Below are 23,992 nucleotides of genomic sequence, written 5' to 3' on the forward strand. Positions count from 1 at the left end.
GGGAAGGTTTCACAAAGGAGTAGCATTTGAGAAGAGGTGCTGGTAGTCATACAACTTGGGGTAAGTCACCACACTTCTTTGTCTTTAATTTCCTCACCTAGACAACAGAGACAGCAGGTACCCCATCTGGTTCCCATGGAGACCAAAAGATCGGAGAACACACAAAAAATACTGAGCATTCTTCCTGGCACACAGTCCATTTTATAAAGGGTAATTTTAAGAGACCAATCACTAAGAAGGTACCCAGGTACAGCCTCAAAGCTGCAATTCAAGCAACCTCTCTATTAAAACCCCTACAGATGAATCTACTGCTTTCCAAACTAACTCATGAATCTACTGCTTTCCAAACTCTCACAACTGCCATCAGAAACTCAGGTATCAAATGGGTGTGAGGGACATACATCCCTTACCACCCAAACTCTTGCTATCCAAACTCAGTGGTAAAATATGTATGAATAGCAAGAGGTACCTATATATTATATTTTTCTGTAAACTATACCCAATAGCAGTGGTTCTTAAAACTTCTGTGTGCATCAGAGTCAACTGTGTATGTACTTTATTTAGAAATTCAGGTTCTTGGGCCCCAACTCTACCTTTGAATTCCCTAAATATGAGTGGACCATGAGTCTGTGCTTCTAAAAAGCCATCATGGTGATTCTGCTGCAGGTGGTCCAGAAAGCACACTTTGAATAAATGGTCTCCTTCCTTCCACTGTAGACTGCCTGTTGGAGTGTTCTCATGGTAACAGAAAGGCAGGACTAAATGTGGAATATTCCAGAAATAGCATTAGTCAGTATGTCTTGTGCACAAGGAGAGGGTAACTGATGAGTCACTGTGAGGATTCTAACTCCATATCTGCTCCATCCCCACACCATGGCAAAGGGAAACCAGATGTTGCAATTGGATGGCACCGGCCATGTTGGTGCCCCAGCCAAGACCCTATTTACCAAGCTACCCCCGAGAGAGATGTGTGTGCTCGTGCTGGCTTGCCTGAAGAGGGGATCTGCAAGTACCAGTAAACTGAGTTTTCTGGGATGCATAGGAGTTGCCCACCACCCTATAACTGATGAACTGTCAACTAGATTAAATAGCATCTCCCATGAGTTACTGTTGATCATTTAGGTCTCTTCCCAACCTCTGTGCCCACATCCAGTAAGTCTTCAAATCTCTAGATTCCCCTTTCTTTGGAAGTGGAGACATTGACTGGAAGATTCTTTATCCATCCAGCACTTTTCATGTCCTAAATGCCTCCAGACCACCCCCAACACCAGCACTTTGAAAGATGCTTTGCACAGAGAATGTTCTTAGTAAGACATAATGGATGAAGTAGCATCCACTGAGAAAAATGGTATCACCAGTGACATCATGCCATAAGTCTCCAATACTCCCCCAAAATATGTCCTTGGTACCTGAAAGTCCACAGGAATTGAGCCATAGGGCACACTGAGGTTTAAAGCTTGGACGTCCTCCCGCTGCCTGATATCCATCCAGGGGTTATAGGCCACAGAAGGGAGGCCATCAGGGACATGGGGATCAGGAGCCAGGGTGATGTTCTCCAAGGGATACAACTTCTGAAACTCCTTGGGAGAAAGCACACAAAGTCACCAGGTTGTCACCCTTTTGGTAAAGGTACAAGGCTGAGACTCTAACGGTATTTATACTGCCTTTTTTTCTAAGCCTGTGGTGCATTCACATGATGGCCCACTAACATTGCTCAGGTATGCCCCCCCACATGAAAAGTCAAGAACTTAAAGCACTCCCACAAGATGCCAATGGTAATGAAATAATATGGTTTATTTTCTACAGAGTAGCGACAGCTTTCTTTCCTCATACAAATCATGCCCTCCTGTTCTTATCCCCAGTACTCCTCCTATTATAAAAGGTGTAGAGAGGTATTGTGAGTTCCCCAAACAACTCTTGGGTTCAGTGATTCACTGGGACTCAGCACAGTTATACTTGTGGCTACGACTGATTTCAGTAAAAGGAGACCAAATAGTTGTCAATGGGAAAAAGACACATGGATGAAGTCTTGGGAAAACCAGGCACAAGCTTCCAGAGTCCTCTCTTGATGATGTCAAATAAGATGTACTTAATCCCCGCAGCAACAAGTTCTGTGAAATACCACTACCAGGGGTAGTGGTACCCAGGGTTTTTACTGGGGCTGGTCACCCAGGCACCCTCTGCCTGCACATACCAAACTTCCAGACTCTAAGAAGGAAGGCAGAGGTTTGCATAAACAGTTTAGGTATATTGAGTCACTCATCAGTTCTTGGAATGGTAGGAACACTCCAGAGATCCAGGTTCCCATCCAAGGGCCAAGCTTATAAGCAGGACTTCCAAAGGATGATAGTCATGCCTGCTACTTTAACTCTTTTCTGCATAAGAAGCAGAAATGAGACTCACTCCACATTATGGTCTTGATTCTCATCATAAGTAAGAGACATTCTTTTCAAAGTCAAAAGAATGGGCTGCTCAGGCCCGGGGATAGCATGATAGGGTAAAATTGGAAAAAAAATATTTTTTAAAGAGATTACAAGCTCTAAATCATACATGTAAGCACAGGATTTTAGGTTCCAACAAGAAATGCAGTGTCCTGTAAGTGGTCTGACCTCACAGGATCTGGGGGAAAGGCAATTACTAAAGAGGAAGTCACATTCCCTGGAAGTGTGTCACAAGGACTATCCCCTATTTTCAGGCTTTGGCAGCTCTGACTCAATTCTCTATGATAATCTCACCAACCAACCCAACATTTGTTCACTAAGTTCAAGGAAATGAAATGAAACCCTCCAGTAGAGGAAAGTATTCTTATATGTTCTAAATCTACTACTTAGCCTTAACCTCTGAATCTCATCTTCACACTTCTGAGTACATTAGTGCCATCAGGCATCCCTGGTGAGCGAGGATGGCAGGATGTGGCCACCTTCGCTACACAAATCCCTCCTTTAACAAACAACACAGCTGTCATCGCTAGGTTGGATCAGCCCTCAGCCAGCTCTTCACCTTGGGGTATCTGAAGGGGATGTGCGGCTTGTGATACCCAACGGCCAAGAAGAAAGGACTGGCAGATGTTTTCATTTTTTCCAACAATCGTATGGCTTCCTTGGTGCTCTGTTTGTCAGGCAAGGTACCCTCAGGTATATCAGCCACATCAACAGGGCAAATCAAATTGGCATGAAGTTCTCCATCTGGCCCCCTACATGTCTTTCAAAATAAAACATATAAAGTCAGGGTTTTTTTTAATTTTTAAGTTGATTTGAGAGAGAGAGAGAGAAAGAGAGAGGAAGGGAGAAAGGGTGAGGGGAAGAGGGAGAGACAGAGAGAGAAGCATCAACTCTTTTTTCCACTTAGTTTTTCCATTTAGTTGTGCATTCACTGATTGCTTCTCAGATGTGCCCTGACCAGGGATCGAACACACAATCTTGGTGCACTGGAATGATGTTCTATTCAGTGAATTGCCTAGCCGGAGCCTAAAGTCAACTTTTAAGTGCAAGAAATAGAAGTCATGAATGTTACACACACCATGTATCTAACATTCAGATCAGCAGCACATTAAGTATTAGTTACTCAAGACAGGCCATAAAAAGTAGAAATAAAATAGAGAAGTATTTTCTTCTTTTCAAGGGAGGGGTCAGAAATCCAGTACTTTTATCCCTGCTGCTAAGCCTCTATCTCTAGGTCACAGTTAAAAGAAACCCAAATAAACTAATGATCAAAAAAATATGTATCACCTGACCAGGCGGTGGCACAGTGGATAGAGCGTCGGACTGGGATGCGGAGGACCCAGGTTCGAGACCCCGAGGTCCCCAGCTTGAGCGCAGGCTCATCTGGTTTGAGCAAAAGCCCACCAGCTTGAACCAAAGGTCACTGGCCCCAGCAAGGGGTTACTTGGTCTGCTGAAGGCCCGCAGTCAAGGCACATATGAAAAAGCAATCAATAAACAACTAAGGTGTTGCAACGCACAATGAAAAACTAATGATTGATGCTTCTTATCTCTCTCCGTTCCTGTCTGTCTGTCCCTGTCTATCCCTCTCTCTGACTCACTGTCTCTGAAATAAATAAATAAATAAATAAATAAATAAATAAATAAATAAATGCTATGTCCACACAAACACTGTCCTACCAAATCTACCCAAGAGAAGTAAAAACTTAAGTTCATACAAAAACCTGTTCATGAATGTTATATCCACTTTAGTCATAGTAGCCAAAAAGTAAAAACAACACAAATGTCCTTTAAATGACAAATGGACAAATAAAATATGTTCAAACATACAATGGAATACTATTTGTCTATAAAAAGTAATGAAGTTCTTATTCATGCTACAAGATAGTTGAACCTCAATAACATTATGCTAAGTAAAAGTAGCCAGATACAAAAGGCATATACTATATAATTCCAGTTACACACTTTGTCCAGAATAGGCAAATCCAAACATAAAGTATATCAGTTGTTTCCCCAGACTGGAGGTTGAGAGGAAATGGAGAGTGAATGATAAAGGGCACAGGATTACTTTATGGGGTAATAAAAATGGTATTAAATTGGTTTTGGTAATGGTTTCAGAACTCCGTCACTACTAAAAAACATTGAACTATATACTTTAAAGGGTCATTTTTAGAGTATATAATTATATCTCAAAAATTTTAACAAGGCCCTGGCCGTTTGGCTCAGTGGTAGAGCATCGGCCTGGCGTGCAGAAGTACCGGGTTCGATTTCCGACCAGGGCACACAGGAGAAGCGCTCATCTGCTTCTCCACCCCTCCCCCTCTTTTTCCTCTCTGTCTCTCTCTTCCCCTCCCAAAGCCGAGGCTCCATTGGAGCAAAGATGGCCCGGGCGCTGGTGATGGCTCTGTGGCTTCTGCCTCAGGCGCTAGAGTGGCTCTGGTCGCAACATAGCGACGCCCAGGATGGGCAGAGCATCACCCCCTGGTGGGCAGAGCATCGCCCCCTGGTGGGCAGAGCATTGCACCCTGGTGGGCAGAGCTGGGTGGATCCCGGTCGGGCGCATGCAGGAGTCTGTCTAACTGTCTCTCCCCGTTTCCAGCTTCAGAAAAATACAAAAAAAAAAATTTAACAAAAGCAATAATGTCTTCAATTTCAAAGACAGATTACAGCTTATAAATGACAGGATCCCAGTCAATTAGATGAGGTGATAACCCATGGAATTCCCAGACCCTCAACCCCACCTTGCATAGAATGGAACCTGCTGCTTTATGTCTCAAAGTGGCCACGGTGGTCAAAGGCCAAAGTCAATTATTATGACCATGATTGCGACCTCAAGACCCAGGTGTAGCAGCAGCTGCCTTCCATAGGCTACATCATTTACCCTGCCCTGGGGCTAGACAGCCCAGCACCTGACTCCCAGCACCTGCTCTCCACAGAATCTGAAGCACTCATGGGGGGTTTGGTACAGTCAGACCCACCACTTTGTTTTGTTTTGTTTTGTTTTTTGTATTTTTCTGAAGCTGGAAACGGGGAGAGACAGTCAGACAGACTCCCGCATGCACCCGACCGGGATCCACCCGGCACGCCCACCAGGGGCGATGCTCTGCCCCTCCGGGGCGTCGCTCTGCCGTGACCAGAGCCACTCTAGCGCCTGGGGCAGAGGCCAAGGAGCCATCCCCAGCACCCGAGCCATCTTTGCTCCAATGGAGCCTCGGCTGTGGGAGGGGAAGAGAGAGACAGAGAGGAAGGAGGGGGGGGGTGGAGAAGCAAATGGGCGCTTCTCCTATGTGTCCTGGCCGGGAATCGAACCCGGGTCCCCCACACGCCAGGCCGATGCTCCACTGCCGAGCCAACCGGCCAGGGCCCAGACCCACCACTTTGAAAACAAATGCACATGGTAGGGGCCAGGGGCCTGGCACATTTCAGAGGACATTAAAAAGTAGCAAGATGGCTTCAGGGAGTGGAAGGATTTAGATGGGGTCTTCCAATCTCATTTTGTTAACACTCAAGCCACAAGCCAAAGTCCAGAACCCTTAGCTTTAACTGTATTCTGAAATAGAAAGTTGTCAAGAATTAAAATACTCCTCTCCACCACAGCAAACCCTACAAATCCACATACTTCTCCACATGATATCTTCAAAAATTTTCAAGGAGCATGTATGTCATTCCTCAGTCCTGTAGCTGGTTTTCTGAATTTCTTAAATATGGGTTTTAGTTTCATCTATACATTGGGGATTCCTCTTAATGAAGATTTTCTTTGTATATTCCTTTTTTATTCCACAATGCTCTAAAAATTTTAAACCCTCATCAAAGTTCTCAGCACCTAACTATATCCATTAAGCCTAAAACAGACAGGCAGACTATTTGCCTTTTTTCAATCTGGGCTGAGACTGCTGCAGCACAGGTCTCTCTTCTCCCTTCCATGACTCTCCATCCCCTACAACCCTCAGCTCAGAACCTTATCCAGAATGAGCACCAAGGAGCCATTAAATGAGTTTCACACAGTAGAATATAAGGTTCCAGAACAAGACATGCCCGGCCCTGGCTGGTTGGCTCAGTGGTAGAGTGTCAGCCTGGCGTGCAGGAGTCCCGGGTTCGATTCCCGGCCAGGGCACACAGGAGAAGCGCCCATCTGCTTCTCCACCCCTCCCCCTCTCCTTCCTCTCTGTCTTTCTCTTCCCCTCCCACAGCCGGGGCTCCATTGGAGCAAAGATGACCCGGGCGCTGAGGATGGCTCTGGATGCAACAGAGCGACGCCTCAGAGGGGCAGAGCATCGCTCCCTGGTGGGCATGCTGGGTGGATCCTGGTCGGCCACATGTGGGAGTCTGTCTGACTGCCTCCCCATTTCCAGCTTTGGAAAAAATGAAAAAAAAAAAAAAGACATGCCCACCAACTTCTAAAACAAAACCACCTCTCCTATTGGACCTAATGCCAAAGATCTAAACACATGTCTCTGTCAAGTCATAATCACAAACCTCAATGGATAACCAGCTTGAAAGAAGGTATAGTATACACAACAGTGACCCTTAAATTAGTAGACAGAGAAAAAGTGCTTCCTCTGCATAACTGCAACCCTTTCATATACTTACCTTAGTGTTTTCATACTTTTCAGAGGAAGGATGGTAAGGTGGAACTGACCAGCTATATGGAGAATCATCACTATGATTAGAAGATATTCCTTGAGGGGGGGGAAAAAGAAAGTCAGTAAATAAAACATGAAGGGTCTTTCAATGTCCTCTTCATCCAAAGTTAAAACTTTGTAAACAGGGAAGTATCATCTCACTTCTTTGATACTAAGTTTTGTTGTTGTTTTACCTATAAGATCAAGAGCTTAGGCCACGTGATGAAGTCCCCACTAAAGTCAATTTTCTCTAGGTTTCTATTTGAGTACTAAGCATCTGATTTCCTGGTCTCTAAAGCCCTGGTAGCTCATGCTAGGCTGAGGAAGAAACCTAAAAGGATGAGGTAAGCTAGCCTGTTAACAGCAACACAACCCTGCAGAGCCCCAGCTGCAGCCTCTCACTTGCCCTATGAAGGAGGCGGCAGAGGCACTGGCATCACCATGGGCCAGGTGGGGAAAGGGAGGCTCAGAGAATGTTGGTGCCCTGCCTGATGCCAAATAGATATTAGACAAATGAGCTGGCACTACAATCCATGCCTTAGAACTCCAGGTTCAGTGGTCATTCATGAAGTATAAACCTAGTCCTAAACTCAGTAGTTAACAGCCTATTTGGAAAGACAAAATGACAACATGTAAAACCAAGAAAAGACTGCCAGCTATCTAGAGAGTAAAAGTACTGTGTTAAGTGAGGGTGGGACACCCCAGGCACAGAGGTGACGTGGGTCCAGTGATGGTGGGCAGCAAGGGCTTCCAGGGGTCAGTAAGGCTTTCAAGGGTAATTAAGGGAAGTGCTACCTATGGGGATTAGCCAGGAGGAGCATAGAAGGAAGTGCATTAGAGCCACAGAACAGTGACACATTACAGGGCAGTGGGTAGAAGGTGCATCAGCACAATAAGCACAGTGGATACAGCAGAGGCCACTGACAGACCTGGATTCAAATCCTGGAACTGCCACTTAGTACTGGTGTAACCTTGGGCAAGGTACTTGACCTACATGAGCCTGAAATTCCTCCTCAGGAAATGATGACTGATAAAAAACCCACCTTGCTTGCTCTTGAAGATTTGAAGAGGATTAAAAGACTGCCTAACTGACATTTATCTAGCATTCACTCAGTGGTGGCTGCTAACATCCTTGACAGGTTCTTCCCTGACAGAACAAAGTCTTGAGAACAAAGACTCAGTTGAAAAATGTGTTTCCACAAGGACTGCAGGTGAGTTTTTGTTCTCTGGTTAACACAGTGCTTAGAGCCTGATCCCAAAAACTAACTATCAGGAGGAAGAAAGCCAAGCAACACCACTCAAGTCTTGTCTGGCCTCCCTCCCTGAAACATGGTCTCCTCTCTACTATATTTTCTCCTTTCCCTAAAACTATCTCCAGCTGTACTCAGACAAGGGGTGATATGAGTACTGATTGCAGAAAGTTCTGATGGTGGGCTTTTGGTTGCACATGATTCCTGACAGATTCACCTTCAAACCTGGGCCTGAGTTGGCCCAGCCATAAGTTACCCTCAACCTAGACTGACCAGCTGTGTTCCAGAAGGCGGCTGCTGATCCTACAGATGTATGCAATGAGCAAAAGGAAAGCTATTGAAAACATTCAAGTCATTGCCTGTAATGATAAGCACTGTGAGCCATATAGAATTTGGGTTTTCAATGCACTTTCATACCTGCATTGGGATGCTTCCCTGGAAGGTAATCAGGGGATCTATGACTCCAGCTCCCCAGGAAAGGAATATGAGACTCAGAGGATGAATTATTTGCTCAAGGTCAACTGATAGCTAAGAAGGGGCAGAGCTGGGACTGAAACCTAGGGGCCCAGAATCCTGGTGGTATTGCCCAACAGCAGTTCACTCTACCTCCAGAGATATTAATCCCAGCTGTATGTGTGACAGGAAAGATCTGAAAAAGAAAACTTGAACTAACATACAATACATCTGTATGTTAGACTACTCTGCTAATATTTAAAATATTTGCATGGCCCTGGCCTGAAAGCTTGGTTGGTTAGAGCGTTGTTCCAAAGCACAGGCATAGTGGGTTTGATCCTTGGTCAGGTTACATACAGGAACAGATCTATATTTCTGTCTCTCTCTATCCTTTCTTCTCTCTAAAAATCAATTAATAATCTTTTAAAATTTCTTCATCAAGAGTAACTATAGTGAAAAAGTTTATTTAAAAATACAGATATAAGGCCCTGGCCGGTTGGCTCAGTGGTAGAGCATCGGCCTGGTGTGCAGAAGTCCCGGGTTCGATTCCCAGCCAGGGAGCACAGGAGAAGCGCCCATCTGCTTCTCTACCCCTCCCCCTTTCCTTCCTCTCTGTCTCTCTCTTCCCCTCCCGCAGCCAAGGCTCCACTGGAGCAAAGATGGCCCAGGCACTGGGGATGGCTCCATGGCCTCTGCCTCAGGTGCTAGACTAGCTCTGGTCGCAACAGAGCGACGCCCAGGATGGGCAGAGCATCACCCCCTGGTGGGCGTGCCAGGTGGATCCCGGTCGGGCACATGCGGGAGTCTGTCTGACTGCCTCCCCGTTTCCAGCTCCAGAAAAATACAAAAAAAAATACAGATATAAAATTTTATATACAGAATAATCTTCAATCAGAAAAATAATATGTCCAGAATAGGGTAGACATCAGAATACAGCTCACCACAAGGTGCCATGATTACAAGTGACTTGCATTTATTTCATACTTTCTTTTTTTTTCCATCTTTTTGTCAAATAATCATGAAATTATTCTGTATGTTAAAAAAAAAAACCTTAGAGTTGTGCTTCAGCATTTTCATTTTGACATTAAAGAGAGCCAGTTTAACAGGCAGTGTTAAAGGTCACAACTGGCAGCCCCTGACAGCCTATAGGTCCTGGGCACCAGATCACACTGCTTTTGCTGACATAATTCACAGACTTTCAGCAGCAGCCCCTTCCTTGGGCAAGACAGCAACAACAGCTAGTCACATGGGACATCCTCAGATGTTCTAACCGTTAACCCCTAACTTTATTGACAGGGATTCTGGGGTACAAAGAGTCAGGCACATAGCTAGAATCTCACCCACCACTGTTACCTCCCCATCCAGTGCACATCTTCTGCCTCATGAGCTGAAGGAACCAAACAGCACCACAACTAGTTCCTAAAAAGAAGAAAACCTCCTTCTACCTTTTTTCACTTTGGGTGAGAACATGAAGCCAGGTTGAGAAGTAAGATTTTGTAAAAAATCAACAGTGAATAACGGGATGTCCACCCAGTCCCAAGAGGCCTCTGAAAAGACAGCCCCAACCCCAGAACAGGATCCCCCATGCTTGGGCATGAAACAAAAAAGAACTCAGACTTTGGATAGCACGCAGTACCAGGGTGAAAGACTTTTCCAACAGACATGGTCACGTAGCCATTCTCCTTGAAGTACTGTGGGATGGTGGAGAAGTTTCCAGCCTGTTCTCTCCAGTAGGAGTCGAAGTCATACAGGCGAGTGGTGTCAGGTCTCCTCCCAGTGAGGAAGGACACACGGCTCGGGGCACACACTGCTTGCTGTTAAGGAGTAAAAGCAGAGGAAACAACATCAGAGGAAAACAGTCTAGGAGCTAAATCGTAACCAGGCAACCTCCCAATCCTCAGCAAACAGCTTGGCTGCTGAGTCATGCAGATCTTACAGCCAGACCGTGGGATTTAGGGCTCACTTAGTCACCAGAAATGTCTCCCAGGAAAGAGAGAGGGAAGGACTTAGCCCCTCAAACCAGCAGATGATTGTGTACTTCTTCTACACAATAGTGTCTCACAGGTGCACAAGCAGGCAAGGGTCCTGGGAATGGCCCTGTGAGGGGGTTCAGGAAGGTGTGCCATCCTGGCAAGTTGGTTGACACTAGTTCAAGGTTAGTCGGCAGGTCCAGGTCTGAGGGTAGCATTCTGCAGCACCCTTTTTTTCTCAGTATCAGGCCACCTCCTTTTGGGGGAAGAAAGCTAGCCAGGACTATCCTGAGGACATTGGGGCCAGGGTAAACGCTGTACCCAAGGAGGAGGGGAACTCTTAAAAGCACAATCTTCCTTGTCAGTAAACAACCAGATTATTTCAATCGCCATTTTCCAGACTATGCTTCCCTCTAATAAGCAGATGTCTGGCACAATCAGTGCCATCTAACAACTGCTGAGGTGCCCACCCCTCACCAACTCTCATTGCATAAGGCTCACAACCACACCTAAAGGACCCGACATACCTGGGCAAAGGCATTCTGGAAGAGGAGACTGCGGGATGCCAGTTGGTTGATGTTTGGGGACCTTATGAGTTTGTTCCCATAGCAGCCCAGAGAGGGGCGCAGGTCATCCACGATGATTAGGAGGATATTCAGAGCATCTGCACAGGAGAGTGGGGCTTCAGTGAGATGATCTGCACTGACACTGAACCCCCACTCATGACAGGTTCTAGGGTACTGAAAGGCTCAAGGTTGTACCCTGCACCTTGACAATCCAGCTAACCAAGCCAGGGATGGTGGGAGTGGGTGGACAGAGAAAGCCCCAGTCCTGGGTGACAGGGATAGCTTTGGCCATCGCTTCAAGCCCAGATGAAGGAGGGATAAAGGAAGAGACCAAGAGAGAGACAGGGGGAGCGAGAGGGAGGGAAGGATAGACTAAAGAATAATTTAGGAAGGGAGAGAAGTACGGATAGAGGGAAGAAAAGACTGGGTGGGAAGAAAGGAAGGGTGGATGTAAGAATGAATAGAAGGATGGAAGGAAGGAAGAAGGAATACTATGAGAAAGGGCGTGAAGGAGGAAAGAATAGATTTAGGGAGGAAATAATGGAGAGGAGTTGGGAGGGAGGAAGAGAGCCCCCAATCTGGGCAGGGGCACAGGCATTACCTTTGGCATTGTTTCCCACCGCAGTGGACCCAAGAGAGGTGCAGGAGCCCAGGACCAGGCCTAGCCAGAGCAGGCCCCGGTCTGGCGGCGGCATTTCTACCTCAGTGAGGTCGCTCCAGGGCCACGGTGACAAGCTGCGACAGAGGGCAGGGCTTCAGGCGCTGCAGCCACCGATTCAGGCGGCCCGTCAGGGCCTCTGGACCCACAGGCTTTGCACCGCTAGAGCGCAACTGCGCCTGCGTGCCTCCTCCCTGCCCAGCTTCTTGGGGGCGGAGCCTGGTGGCGAGAGAGAGCTTTGACAGCGATCCTTTTAGAGAGCTGCTGCAGGGAATCTTTCCAGGTGTTTTCAAAGATTTGAGATGCAACCAGTGTCCTTAACTAGCAGTGACCTCCCTCTTTGCCCTTGCTTGTGCTATGCTTTTCCTCTGGCCCCTTCCCTCTTCTCTCTATAGAAGTCACTTTTCCTTAAAGACCACCCCAAATGCCATTCTATTTCAGTGAAACCCAGATATACTGACCCCCTTTCCTATGCATTTATTCAACAAATACTAAGTACCACAGATGTGTATACCAAACATTGGCAGCATGGGAGTTTGGAGCTTGCAGACAATAAGTGACCAAATGAACATTGAATGTCAGTGGGCATGTATGGCCTGGAGGGGAGGAGTTGCTATTTTCGGTGGGAGTGGCCAGTAAAGTGATATTTGAACGAAAGCTCCGAGGAGGTGAGGGAGCAAGTTAGGTGGATGTCTGCAAAAAGGATGCTCCAGCCATTGTTTGGAGCATGCTTGACAGTGTTAGGTGTCACAGAGGCTGGATGTGGCTGGCTGTTTATAGGAGATGAGAGGAGTGAAGGTCATACTTCTCTGACAAGAATCATTCACTGTCTGCCTGGGACTGAAGGTTGGAAAGGACACTACAGTCCCCATCTTTCCTCTGACTCACCTCCAACTCCCCAGTGAAGTAACCTAATACAATGCCAGGCAGATTGGAGGTTGTTGTTGTCTTATTTTTAAATTAAGGGATGCATAAACATTAGTATTGTTTGGGGGGGCTTGCTATGACCTAGGCAACATGCCAATTTTCTCCTCACAGCAACACTGTGAGGTAGATGCTGCTATCATTCTGATTTTATAAATCCAGAAATTAAACTCAAAGAGACAGAATCACTTGACGAAGGACACACAGCCAGGAAATAGAGGAGCAAGGTAGCTTTCATCGAGAGGTGTGCCTCCTCAAGCAGTAACCAGAGTATGTTTACTGCCTGCAGCCTGCTGCCACTGCTGCAACACCTGTTTTGCTGTTTCTCTGTGCCTCTGCATGAGTGGCTGTTTATGCTGGAGCCTGGCTAGTGTCACCCCAGGAAGGGCCAGCCTCTGCTTGCCCTCACCAGGCCAGAGCCCCTTATGGTGGGCCAGCATTAGCCAAGGGTCCAAGCTGTCAGGCTTTAGGTGGTCCCTCAACTGTCCCTCCTCATCCTGACACTTCCCTTGTATTGATGACTGCTCAGGGTCTTGCCCTTTCTCTCCCCAAAGTACGGCTTTAATGTCTCAGGACATGTCAATGAGGACTCCGTGGGTGCTTTAAAAACTTCTTATTCTCATTTCCTCTTTCCTTTGCATCTATAATACTTTCTCATAGCAACAGGTGCCTCCTATTAACTTATAAACTAAGGACCTAATTATATGCTTACCCTTATCAAAATACCATTTAAAAATTTCATAATGAGGAAAAGAAAAAAAATCAGTATACATCAGAGTTGACCAAAGCAGAGAATGAGGCAAAGGTCACACAGAGTTCCTGCCTCTAAAAAAGTCTGTTCTTTTGTGCACTTAGTATCATCTTATCCAGGCTCAGGGGCACAGGCAGGGGAATACATGAGGAATAAGGAGGCAGAATGGTCCTTGCCTGTTACCCTCCCCCAGGAGTGCAGTCTGTCAGAAGGAGGGACAGAAGCATAATCTGATCACCATAACACAGTTGGACTTTTGATTTGGTAAAAGAAAGTGTTTCCCCAGAGGAAACAACTGACATGAAGACAGTCACCTAATCCAACACTTTTCAAGAGCCTTTGGCATGTTGCTGAGGCATTGGAGTCCTCAAAGGAGGGGAAGCTGGAAAGCCTGTTCTGACAATAGCCAGGCCTCTAATTGAGAGGTGAGAGACCAGATATCTGTATCTTTCTGGGAGAGTTTAGATTTTAATAAAGGTTGGTCAACAGCTAGTATTGATTGACATTTGTGGCACAATAAGGTGACCCTGAGTCAACCACACACCCTTGTATTATCCCCTACGTTTGGGTGTGGGTGGACTAGGTGCTTCTAAACAATAGAATATGGTGAAGGTGAGATAGAATGTCACACTTGTGACTACATTATGATGGAGATATGAGTCCATCTTGCTAGCAAAGACTAGAGAGATTATCTTACTGATCTTTGAAAAGCCATATTATAACTGCTCATAGAGAGCCATATGGCAGGGAACTGTGGGTGACATTAAGGACCTGAAGACAGCCTCCAGCGAAGAGCCATTAAGAAGATAAGAACTTGGTCCTAGAATCACAAGGAAATGGATTCAGCCAACAACCACATGAGCTTGACAAAGGACTTCAAACTTAAGAAGGGAATATAGCCAGGCCAATACTTCAACTGCTGCCTTGTGAGACCCTGAATAGATGATCCAGTCTGGATTCTTGGCCCACAAAACTGTAAACTAATAAATTTCTATTTTTTAGGCTGTTAAATTTGTAGGAACTTGTTACAATGGCAATATAAAATGAACATAATATATTATTCATTCATAACATGAATAGACATTTGACCCCAAAGTCAGATCCTTTCCTATGGTGACCCAATAAAACTCAAGTGGACATGGAAGTGGCTTTTTACAGTTACGAAAGCACTGATGCCATAAGAGTCCATGAGAGCAGGTTTGAATAATTCCTCAGAAATTATACCCATTAAGACCAATCCACAGGCACCCCCAGGGTATGTGATGGCAACACAATTCTGTAGAGAAAAAGATAATCTCTCTGTCCTCAATCTAGCCATGACTAAAATCAAAGAAATACTTGAGGGAAATGGGCATGTCTTCAAGTTTCCAACAAAGCTCAAGAAGCACAGACACAACTGAGCTTGAACTTGCAGGGCAACCACCAGGGGCTTAAAAGGTGAAAGGGAGAAATAAAGGGAGATGATGATGAGATGATGATGCAGGAGAAGTGAAAACAAAAGCTGATAATTGACTTTTTGGACACATAATTCAATTTAAGGAACACAAAGCAGCTATGATTGCTATAGACACCCTTAACTCCCACTATTGATATTTCAAAGATGGTATTTTTTTCAAAGTACTTAAACACGCCAACAGATGAGAAGGTGAAATGCTCTCCTTAACATCAGGTGCATTCACACAGTAGTTTCAATCCTTTGAGCAGTTTTTTTTAAAGATTTTATTTATTGACCCTACAATAGGGGGTCAATAAATAAAGGAAGGATAGAGCAAGAAGTATCAACTCATAGTTGCTTCACTTTAGCTGTTCATTGCTTGCTTGTTGTATGTCCCTTGACCAGAGAGGTCCAGTTTTGAACTAGTGACCTCAGCATTCCAGGTCTGGTCAACACTCCATCTACTGCACCACCACAGGTCAGGGCCCATTGAGCAGTGTTTAAGGAAGTAGCTTAGTTTCAACAAAAACTAAATTATTTGGCTGAGAGCATCATAAAATTAGGTCTCTGATGTCTCAAATTGGCACTGCTCTGTAGCTCAGAGCCTAATGAGATTTAAGAGGGATACCGAAAGCAAACATTCCTAATTTTACTATATAAAATATATAAGCAAATATTAAATACTTTTCTGAAAATTGGAGGAATAATGATTAGTTCTACTTCCAGTTCATGTTGGGTTCATCAGAATGCTGACACTAAAACATTGAATGTGCAGGAGGGTGTTTATTATGGAGTGGAAAAGATAGAAAGATAGCAAGACTAGTCAGATGGATCAGATGAGCTGTAATACAGGCCTTGGCTGCCCCATGGGGCTGTCTAGAGCTAGAATAACCCTCAGAGTTGTCTCAAGTTTGGCTGAGATGGGCAGATATTTACATATCACTTTAATAAGTCATTAAATGTGGCTATACTAGGAGGGGTTTTATCTTGGGAAAGTTGGCTCTCTGACACTGAGGCAAGCCCTGAAGAGGCAGACAGCACTAAAGAGGAGCCCTCTCAGCAACTGGGGCAGGAAGGCCTTCATTGGAAGAGGATTTAGATGGCATGTCTCTGTGTTCACCACTTTTCCTCCTTTTAAAATAATCACGAAGAAACAAAAATAATATAACATGACAACAAGAAAGAATGGGAGAAGATGCTCAAATTCATTAGTTATTTGGGAATTGCAAATCAAAACCACAGTGAAGTAGCACTTCACACCCACTAGGATGACTAATATCAACATTAAAAATAACATGTTGGTGAGGGTGGAAAAATTGGGTCCCTCCTACATTGCTGGTGAAAATGTAAAATGATTTAAACTGCTGTGGAAAACAGTTTTGCAGTTCCTCAAAAACTTGAATATAGAATTGCCATATGGCTCAGCAGTTCTTCTCTTAGGTATATACCCAAAAGAATTGAAAACTGATGTTCAAATAAATATTTGTACATACATGATTATAGCAGCACTGTAGGTCGAATAAGTTTGTAAATATGATGTATATGTTTGCTCGCTTATAGTTTTCATTGGGTGTGGAGGACAGGCTGTAAGAAGGCAGGGTCCTTATAAGCCTAAGTCTGTTTTTTGTTTTTTTGTGTACACAATGACTTTTATTGAGGTATAATTTACATATAGTAAAAAGCACAAAATTTAGGTGTTTTTAGACATGCAGACAGCTAAGGACCACAGATAGATCAAGGTAAGGACCTGTTCCAAAAACTCCCTTACCTCTGCCCCACCGACCTTCCATCCCCCACGAGTTTTCTGACCTGTCACTTCAGAATCAGTTTGGCTTGACTTTAGACTCTGTATAAATGAAATAACATGGCATGCTGAAACCTTTTCTTCCTCCCACTCATCAAAATATCATAAGCTCCTTTCTACTGTGCAGCTGTACCATAGTTTAATTCGTTTCCCCTTTTTGTCTGTGGTTGCTTCCAGTTTGGGGCTTATTTGAGAATTAAACACCAAAGGCCTCTTTCACTCCTAGAGGGTGGAGGTCTGCCAATGGGCTCCGCACTGTTCTCACACCAGCCTCTTCCATAACTGACTGCTTTAAGACCCAGGCTCTCTGAACAGAGACGAAGGACTGTCCCCCACCAAAACAACTGCCTTCTTACAGTGCCACAACACAGGCCACCTCCTCTCCCTGCAATTTCCTCTTGGAGCTCAGTCATCAGGTCTAAATACTCCAGCAGGGCACTGTTCAGAGCTTCATGTTCTAATACAGGAATTCTTCTCATATATTCCTTGGAAGACAAAGAATGTTCCACAGTGAGAACCAAGTAAACAAATCCACTTCTCTATTCTGGGTAACATGACAAAAGTTAAAGGCAAAGCAGTTTGCCAGCAGTTGGTTCCAACCATTGTGCTGTTTGTACACGACGTTCAGAATTGAGATGTGCAGGATATTTTAAGAAAAATATTTGCAAGCTCACAAATGACGAATTATGAGACCACTTCCCAAAAATGTGCGTATTAGGGCATGAGCATTTTATGCATTTAGTTAATGTAGTGGATGACAATCTGCTGACCTACAGTGACACTGGGGACTCCAATGGCTGTGAGTAAGTAGTGTGAGGAAAAGAAACAGGCCAAAATGCAATCACCTTTGCTCAGCCATGTCAATAACTAAAACTTTACAACCAACCTGTGTTTTTCAAACGCCAGTCCGCCAAAAAGTTAACCACCCCTGATGTTGTATAAAGATTATAGACCCAACAATCTTAGTGAAATTTGCTTATGTTCAGGGTGATGGCCACTTATCAGCCTGTGTCACTGATGAAAATACTACTGGGGTTGTCTTAGATAGCTTTGGAAATTGTAGGCTCATTTGAACACCTTTTGCCTTGTGTAGAGCATTTACAAACCATGCACAAGAGACAAAAAGCATTTGGACAAACTTATGTAGTAGTCAATGCATCATACAGGTGGAGTTCAGGAATCAAGCACCAGCTTGTACCATGTTGCACTGTTATGCACAGTAAGGTAACTTTATTCATCGCATGTATCCGTTTCTGGCTGGCTAAGTTACCAGTCCCCAAGTGTAAGAAGGTTGAAAGCCACTGACCTACCAGTCTAGAATTTCCTGATCAATACTAAGGAAGTGATCTGCCTGATAAGATCCCTGCTATTCCCTTCATCCCAAAAGATCTGGCCTAAAAAGAATCCTTTCTTTCATGCCTGACCAGGCGGTGGCACAGTGGATAGAGCGTCAGACTGGGATGCAGAGGACCCAGATTCAAGACCCCAAGGTCGCCAGCTTGAGTGCAGGCTCATCTGGTTTGAGCAAAAGCTCACCAGCTTGGACCCAAGGTCGCTAGCTTGAGCAAGGGGTTACTCGGTCTGCTGAAGGCCCATGGTCAAGGCACATATGAGAAAGCAATCAATGAACAACTAAGGTGTCGCAACGCGCAATGAAAAACCAATGACAAATGCTTCTCATCTCTCTCCGCCCCTGTCCGTCCATCCCTGCCCATCCCTCTCTCTGACTCACTCTCTGTCTATGTAAAAAAAATAAAAAATAATAAAAACAAACAAAAAACAAAACAAAACAAAACTAGTGCATTATTACTTTGGGGGAAAATCCATAAACAAATGTCAAGCAGTGATTACACATAGTTAAAATGATCGAAGAAATAACTTTCAAAGGGCCAAAGTAATTTGGAACAAAGATAGTACATTACTGAAAGCATTTATGGGAGCTCTTCCCATAACTCACATGGGCACACAGGTCAGAGTTTGACTTAAATATACTTGCTGGGGACAGCCAGCTTCTGGTAAAACCCAAGTCTTGGTGGGTTTGTTTGTTTGTTTGTTTGTTTGTTTTGTGACAAAGACAGAGAGAGAGACAGAAACAGACAGACAGGAAAGGAGAGAGATGAGAAGCATCAATTCTTTGTTGTTTAGTCTCCTTAGTTGTTCATTGATTGCTTTCTCATATGTGCCTTGACCAGGGGGCTGCAGCAGAAAAAGCGACCCCTTGCTCAAGCCAGCAACCTTGGGCTCAAGCCAGCGACCATGGGGTCATGTCTATGATCCCATGCTCAAGCCAGTGACCCTGAACTCAAGCTGGTGAGCCTGTGTTCAAGTAAGGCTTAGTTTTAAGACTAAGCCTTTCCCACCCTTTTAGTACTAAGATCTTCTCAACACTAAGATTTTCCCCACACCCTTGACTGTTGCATGATGTGGGGTGGTACACTCTTATGAGAAATCCCATTTATGCCTCAGATAAGTGGCTTTGTATCAGAGACTGCCTTATTTTCATATTAGCTTAAAGGCTTTAATTTTCTACAATATAAAATGAGGCAGACTAGGATCTCTCTCTCTCTCTCTCTCTCTCTCTCTCTCTCTCTCTCTCAGTTCCTGCTATTAGCATTGCAGAGGAGAAGCAGCCAAGATGGTGGAGTACTGAAGGAGAAGCCAGTTTGTGCAGAGTTTGTGCAGAGGTGAATAAGGCTGGTGAGATAGAAACCTTTGATTCTAGGAATACTCAGATAAGTCAGCAGCTTTGGGAGCCCTGAATGGAAAGGGAAGTGTTTTCCCACTGTATGTATTTCTCACCCGCTGGGTGCAAACTAGGATTAAAGGTAATGGCCCACCAGTTCTTGGCTCCATTGTTTCATTATCATCTTTTTTAATCAAACGTGAACCTGCACGGGCCAGGTGGCTGTGATGGTGGCCACATCTACTGGCCATACAAGCCCTATTCTCAATAGTCAGAGGTGGAACTAGCCAAGATGTCCAACAACAGATTAATGAAAAAACAAAGTGTGATATATACATAAACTAGAATATCATGCAGTCATAAAAACGAATGAAGTATTGACACATGCTAGAACATGGATGACTATTAAAAGCATCATGCTAATTGAAGAAAAGCCAGATGCAAACGGTCACATATTGTATAATTCCCATTTATAAAAAAAAATATTCAGAATAGGTAAATCTATAGAAACAGAACACAGATTGGTGTTTGCCAGGGGTTTGGGGAGAGGGGCTGAGGAACAGCTGCTTAATGTGTATGGGGTTTCTTTTGGAGGTGATTAATATGTTTTGTAATTAGATAAAGGTGGTGTTATACAACATTGTGAGTATACTAAATGCCACTGAATCATTCACTTTAAAACGGTTACATTTATGTTATGTGAATTTTATCTCAATAATAATAATTATTTTTTTAAAAAGTGGAAGATCTGCAATGGCTTAAAAATTCCACCAAGGTTCTGGAAACTTCCACATCAAGACTGATGAAGCTGGCAGTCTAGAATACCTCCAAAGAGGACTTCAACTAAGGAGGAAACAAAATTAGCCTAGATAGTCTCTCAAAGACTCAGAGATAGCCAAGATGACAGAGGGCAGGAATAAGAAGTGAACCAGAGGTTAACTGAAATGTCTATATGGATGGTACTTTCACCCAGAAGGCTTAAAAGCCAGTATTTAACCCAAGAATGAAAAAAAGAAGAAAAAAGAGTTCTTCTCTAAAGAAATTGAGTAAAATATCTAGGAAGGACTAGAAAGTAGGAGTGGGTATTGAAACCACAAAAATATTCTCTATATTATGATATTTGGAGGGCCCCTAAAAAACTATCAGCACATTGACTCTTTTTTTTTTTTTTAATAAATTTTTATTAATGGTAATGGGATGACATTAATAAATCAGGGTACATATATTCAAAGAAAACATGTCTAGGTTATTTTGTCATCAAATTATGTTGCAAACCCCTCGCCCAAAGTCAGATTGTCCTCCGTCACCCTCTATCTAGTTCTCTGTGCCCCTCCCCCTCCCCCTAACTCTCTCCCTCCCTCCCTCCCTCCCATGTCCTCCCTCCCCCCCCACCCTTGGTAACCACCACACTCTTGTCCATGTCTCTTAGTCTCATTTTTATGTTCCACCAATGTATGGAATCATGTAGTTCTTGTTTTTTTCTGATTTGCTTATTTCACTCCTTATAATGTTATCAAGATCCCACCATTTTTCTGTAAATGATCTGATGTCATCATTTCTTATGGCTGAGTAGTATTCAATAGTGTATATGTGCCACATCTTCTTTATCCAGTCTTCTATTGAAGGGCTTTTTGGTTGTTTCCATGAGCACATTGACTCTTTATCTTAACACAAAGCCTGCTAATTAAGCCCCACTCGTGTACACAGAGCAACCAGTCAGCCTTAATCTTAAGCGTAATCAGATAACAAAGGTCAAATATTTGAATATGGTGTATAGCACTGTTTTTCAACCACTGGTTGGCAGACAGGTTTCACTCAGCCAGAAATTCCATGCTGGTCCGTGGAAGAGTTAACCACTCAGGTAATGGATGACAGAGAACTATCAAGAAAAACAATTCGCAAAGTTGCCCCTGGAGGAAAAAGATGATTAAGGGGCAAAATGATTAAAAGAGGACAAACAAAAATAAATTTTATTATCCTCAGAAAAATTTGAGAAGATTTTGAATATATAAACCAAAAATGAATTACTACAAAAATTACAGTAGAACATGAAAGATCTCTTTAAATTAAAACTACAATTGCAAAATTAAAAATCCAGTAAAATAATTTAAAAATCAAATTGAAAGAAACTTGTGAAATGTAGAATAGAAAGATAAAAAAGGATATGACCAAGTGTCTGGCAAGAATGTGGAGCAGTTCAAACTTCCATACATCTTATGATGGAGTTGTTAATTGATACAACTGCCTTGGAAAAATTTGTGGCAGTATTTACTAAAGCTAAAGCTCAACATCTGCCTACCCTATGAACCAGCAATTCTATTCCAATGCATATACCCAACAGACACGAGTACTTATGGTCACCAAAAGACATGTACAAGAATATTCATAGTAGTTCCAAACTAGAAGCCACCAAAATGAACTTCAACAGTATCCAATAATTTTAATAGACAAACTGTAATATTGTCACAAAATGTAATGCAATGCAGCAATAAGAAAGAGCTACCAATACACGCAACAATATAGTTGAATTCCCAAAATATGTTGATTGAAAGAAGCCAGACAAAAGACAGTACATAATGTTTAACTAGCTTTATATGAAGTTGAAGAACAGCAAAACTAATCTAATATGATTGTTATAAAGTAGTGTAGTCCACAGGTTATATAGAGACACCAAGGCAGGTTACGGAAGAAATTTCAGGAGGAACTTTTATTAATATTAATATTAAGCCGAAAAGGCATACATGGAGTATAGCTCACCCAAATCATGCAGCCCAGAATCTAGCTCTGAGGCTAATTATATAGACATGATCACATACTGGTCACGGAGAAAAAAAAGGAGGGGGAGCATGGTACAAAAGTAATTTACTGATAAGCTTACAGCATGTATCTATAGGATCTATTAAAAGGAAAAACATTCCTATGCATCCAGACCACAAGATAACACAGTAATGATAAATATTTTACATATCAACACAGTAGCAGTAAATGTTTTACATATCAAAGACATTCCCAAATCTTCTAGCTTCTACCACCTATCACTGTCACCACAATAGTGGGAAATGGAATGTTTAGCTTAGGATAAGGAGAGAAGCTAAATGAAATTACCTTTGCTAAAAGTGTTGGGGCTAGCTTGTCCCCGCTTGCTTAGTTTACAAGTTTTATACATATAAAGAATTTCAAAAGGGATGATTATTAGAAAGCATATAAAATGTTACAGAAAACAGGTTTTTCAAGCAATGGGAGTGGGCTCATGATATCTTTGTCCAGAGGTATACTTCTCCCTCTAGTGACCCCAGGAAGGGAGGAAGAGTAATTTTTTAATTAAGATATGTAAACATTGTTTCTAAAAGGCTCTTAAGGAAGGGGAAGAGGAAGTTTTCATATAAGCTCTATCTTCTTCTTGTTGTTTTTTTTTTCCTCAGAAAGGAGGGGTAAGGGGACCTGACTCGTCCTTTTGAAATACTAATGTTAACAATTTTTGCAATTCCTTGGCACCTTATCACATGATAAGGTTACATGAGGGGGACATGAGAAAATATTCATGGATACTGGAAATACCCAAATATTTTATCTGATCAGTGGTTACATTAATGTTTACATATGCAAAAAAATCAAGCTCTATACCTAAGATTTGTACATTTTACTGTACGTAAGTTATGCCTCAATAACATAGGTAAAATAAGTGTAGGAAATAGGAAACAAAATATGAGATTCAATTAAGAAGAGCAACCTCTTTTTAAGTTATAGAAATGGAAAAGAAAAGGTGGAAGGGAAAAATTATTAAATATATATTAGAAAAATAACTTGTTGGGCAGATAAAATATATATATTATGCTCACTTTGTTAAAGATGGCACTGCCCACGTGGAAGCCATCGCCCAGGTGATATTAATGTGTGTTGGGGGCGGGCTGTGGGCAGGCAGGATCCTTATAGCCTGGGGCTTGGTTTTAGAACTAAGCCTTTCCCACCCTTTTTGATGTGGGGTGGTACAATCCAATCATGCCTCAGAAGTGATTTTGTATTAGAGACTTCCCTATTTTGTATATTGGATTAAAGGTTTTGATTTCTACACGATAAAATGGGGGCAGAAAGGAAGCTTGCTCTCTTGGTTCCTGAGATTATCATTAGAGGAGAGAGCAGAAAGGAGACCAGAGAAAGGCCACGTGGAGGAGGCCAGGAGAAGCAGCCAAGATGGTGGAGTGCTAAGTGAGCAGCCAGTTTGTGCAGAGTTTGTGCAAGGAGAAGGAAGGAGATGGGGAAGAGAGGTGAATAAACTCTGGAGAGCTAGAAACCTTTGCTTCTAGGAAACTCGGATAAGTCAGTAGCTTTGTGAGCACTGAATGTGAGTGGGTTTTGGAGCCCAGAGTGTGTTTTTTACTTGCCCGCCGGGTGCAAGATAGGATTAAACATAATGGCCCACCAGTTCTTGGCTCTGT

General features: G+C 43.4%; 1 protein-coding gene across 1 annotated transcript in view; it reads right to left on the reverse strand.

Annotated features, from left to right (window-relative positions):
* IDS (iduronate 2-sulfatase) overlaps window positions 1–12,116 on the reverse strand; it is a 31,687-nt gene extending 19,571 nt beyond the window's left edge. Inside the window, exons 1-6 of the mRNA XM_066248797.1 lie at window positions 11,903–12,116; window positions 11,263–11,399; window positions 10,402–10,579; window positions 7,031–7,119; window positions 3,001–3,201; window positions 1,410–1,580 (exon numbers count right to left, since the gene is read on the reverse strand). Of these exons, the coding sequence (XP_066104894.1) occupies window positions 1,410–1,580; window positions 3,001–3,201; window positions 7,031–7,119; window positions 10,402–10,579; window positions 11,263–11,399; window positions 11,903–11,996 (870 nt within the window). The 5' untranslated portion in view covers window positions 11,997–12,116. The remainder of the gene's footprint in view (window positions 1–1,409; window positions 1,581–3,000; window positions 3,202–7,030; window positions 7,120–10,401; window positions 10,580–11,262; window positions 11,400–11,902) is intronic.
* Between the last annotated feature and the right edge of the window lie 11,876 nt (window positions 12,117–23,992).

Source organism: Saccopteryx bilineata, chromosome X (assembly GCF_036850765.1).
Source record: "Saccopteryx bilineata isolate mSacBil1 chromosome X, mSacBil1_pri_phased_curated, whole genome shotgun sequence".
Taxonomy (NCBI): domain Eukaryota; kingdom Metazoa; phylum Chordata; class Mammalia; order Chiroptera; family Emballonuridae; genus Saccopteryx; species Saccopteryx bilineata.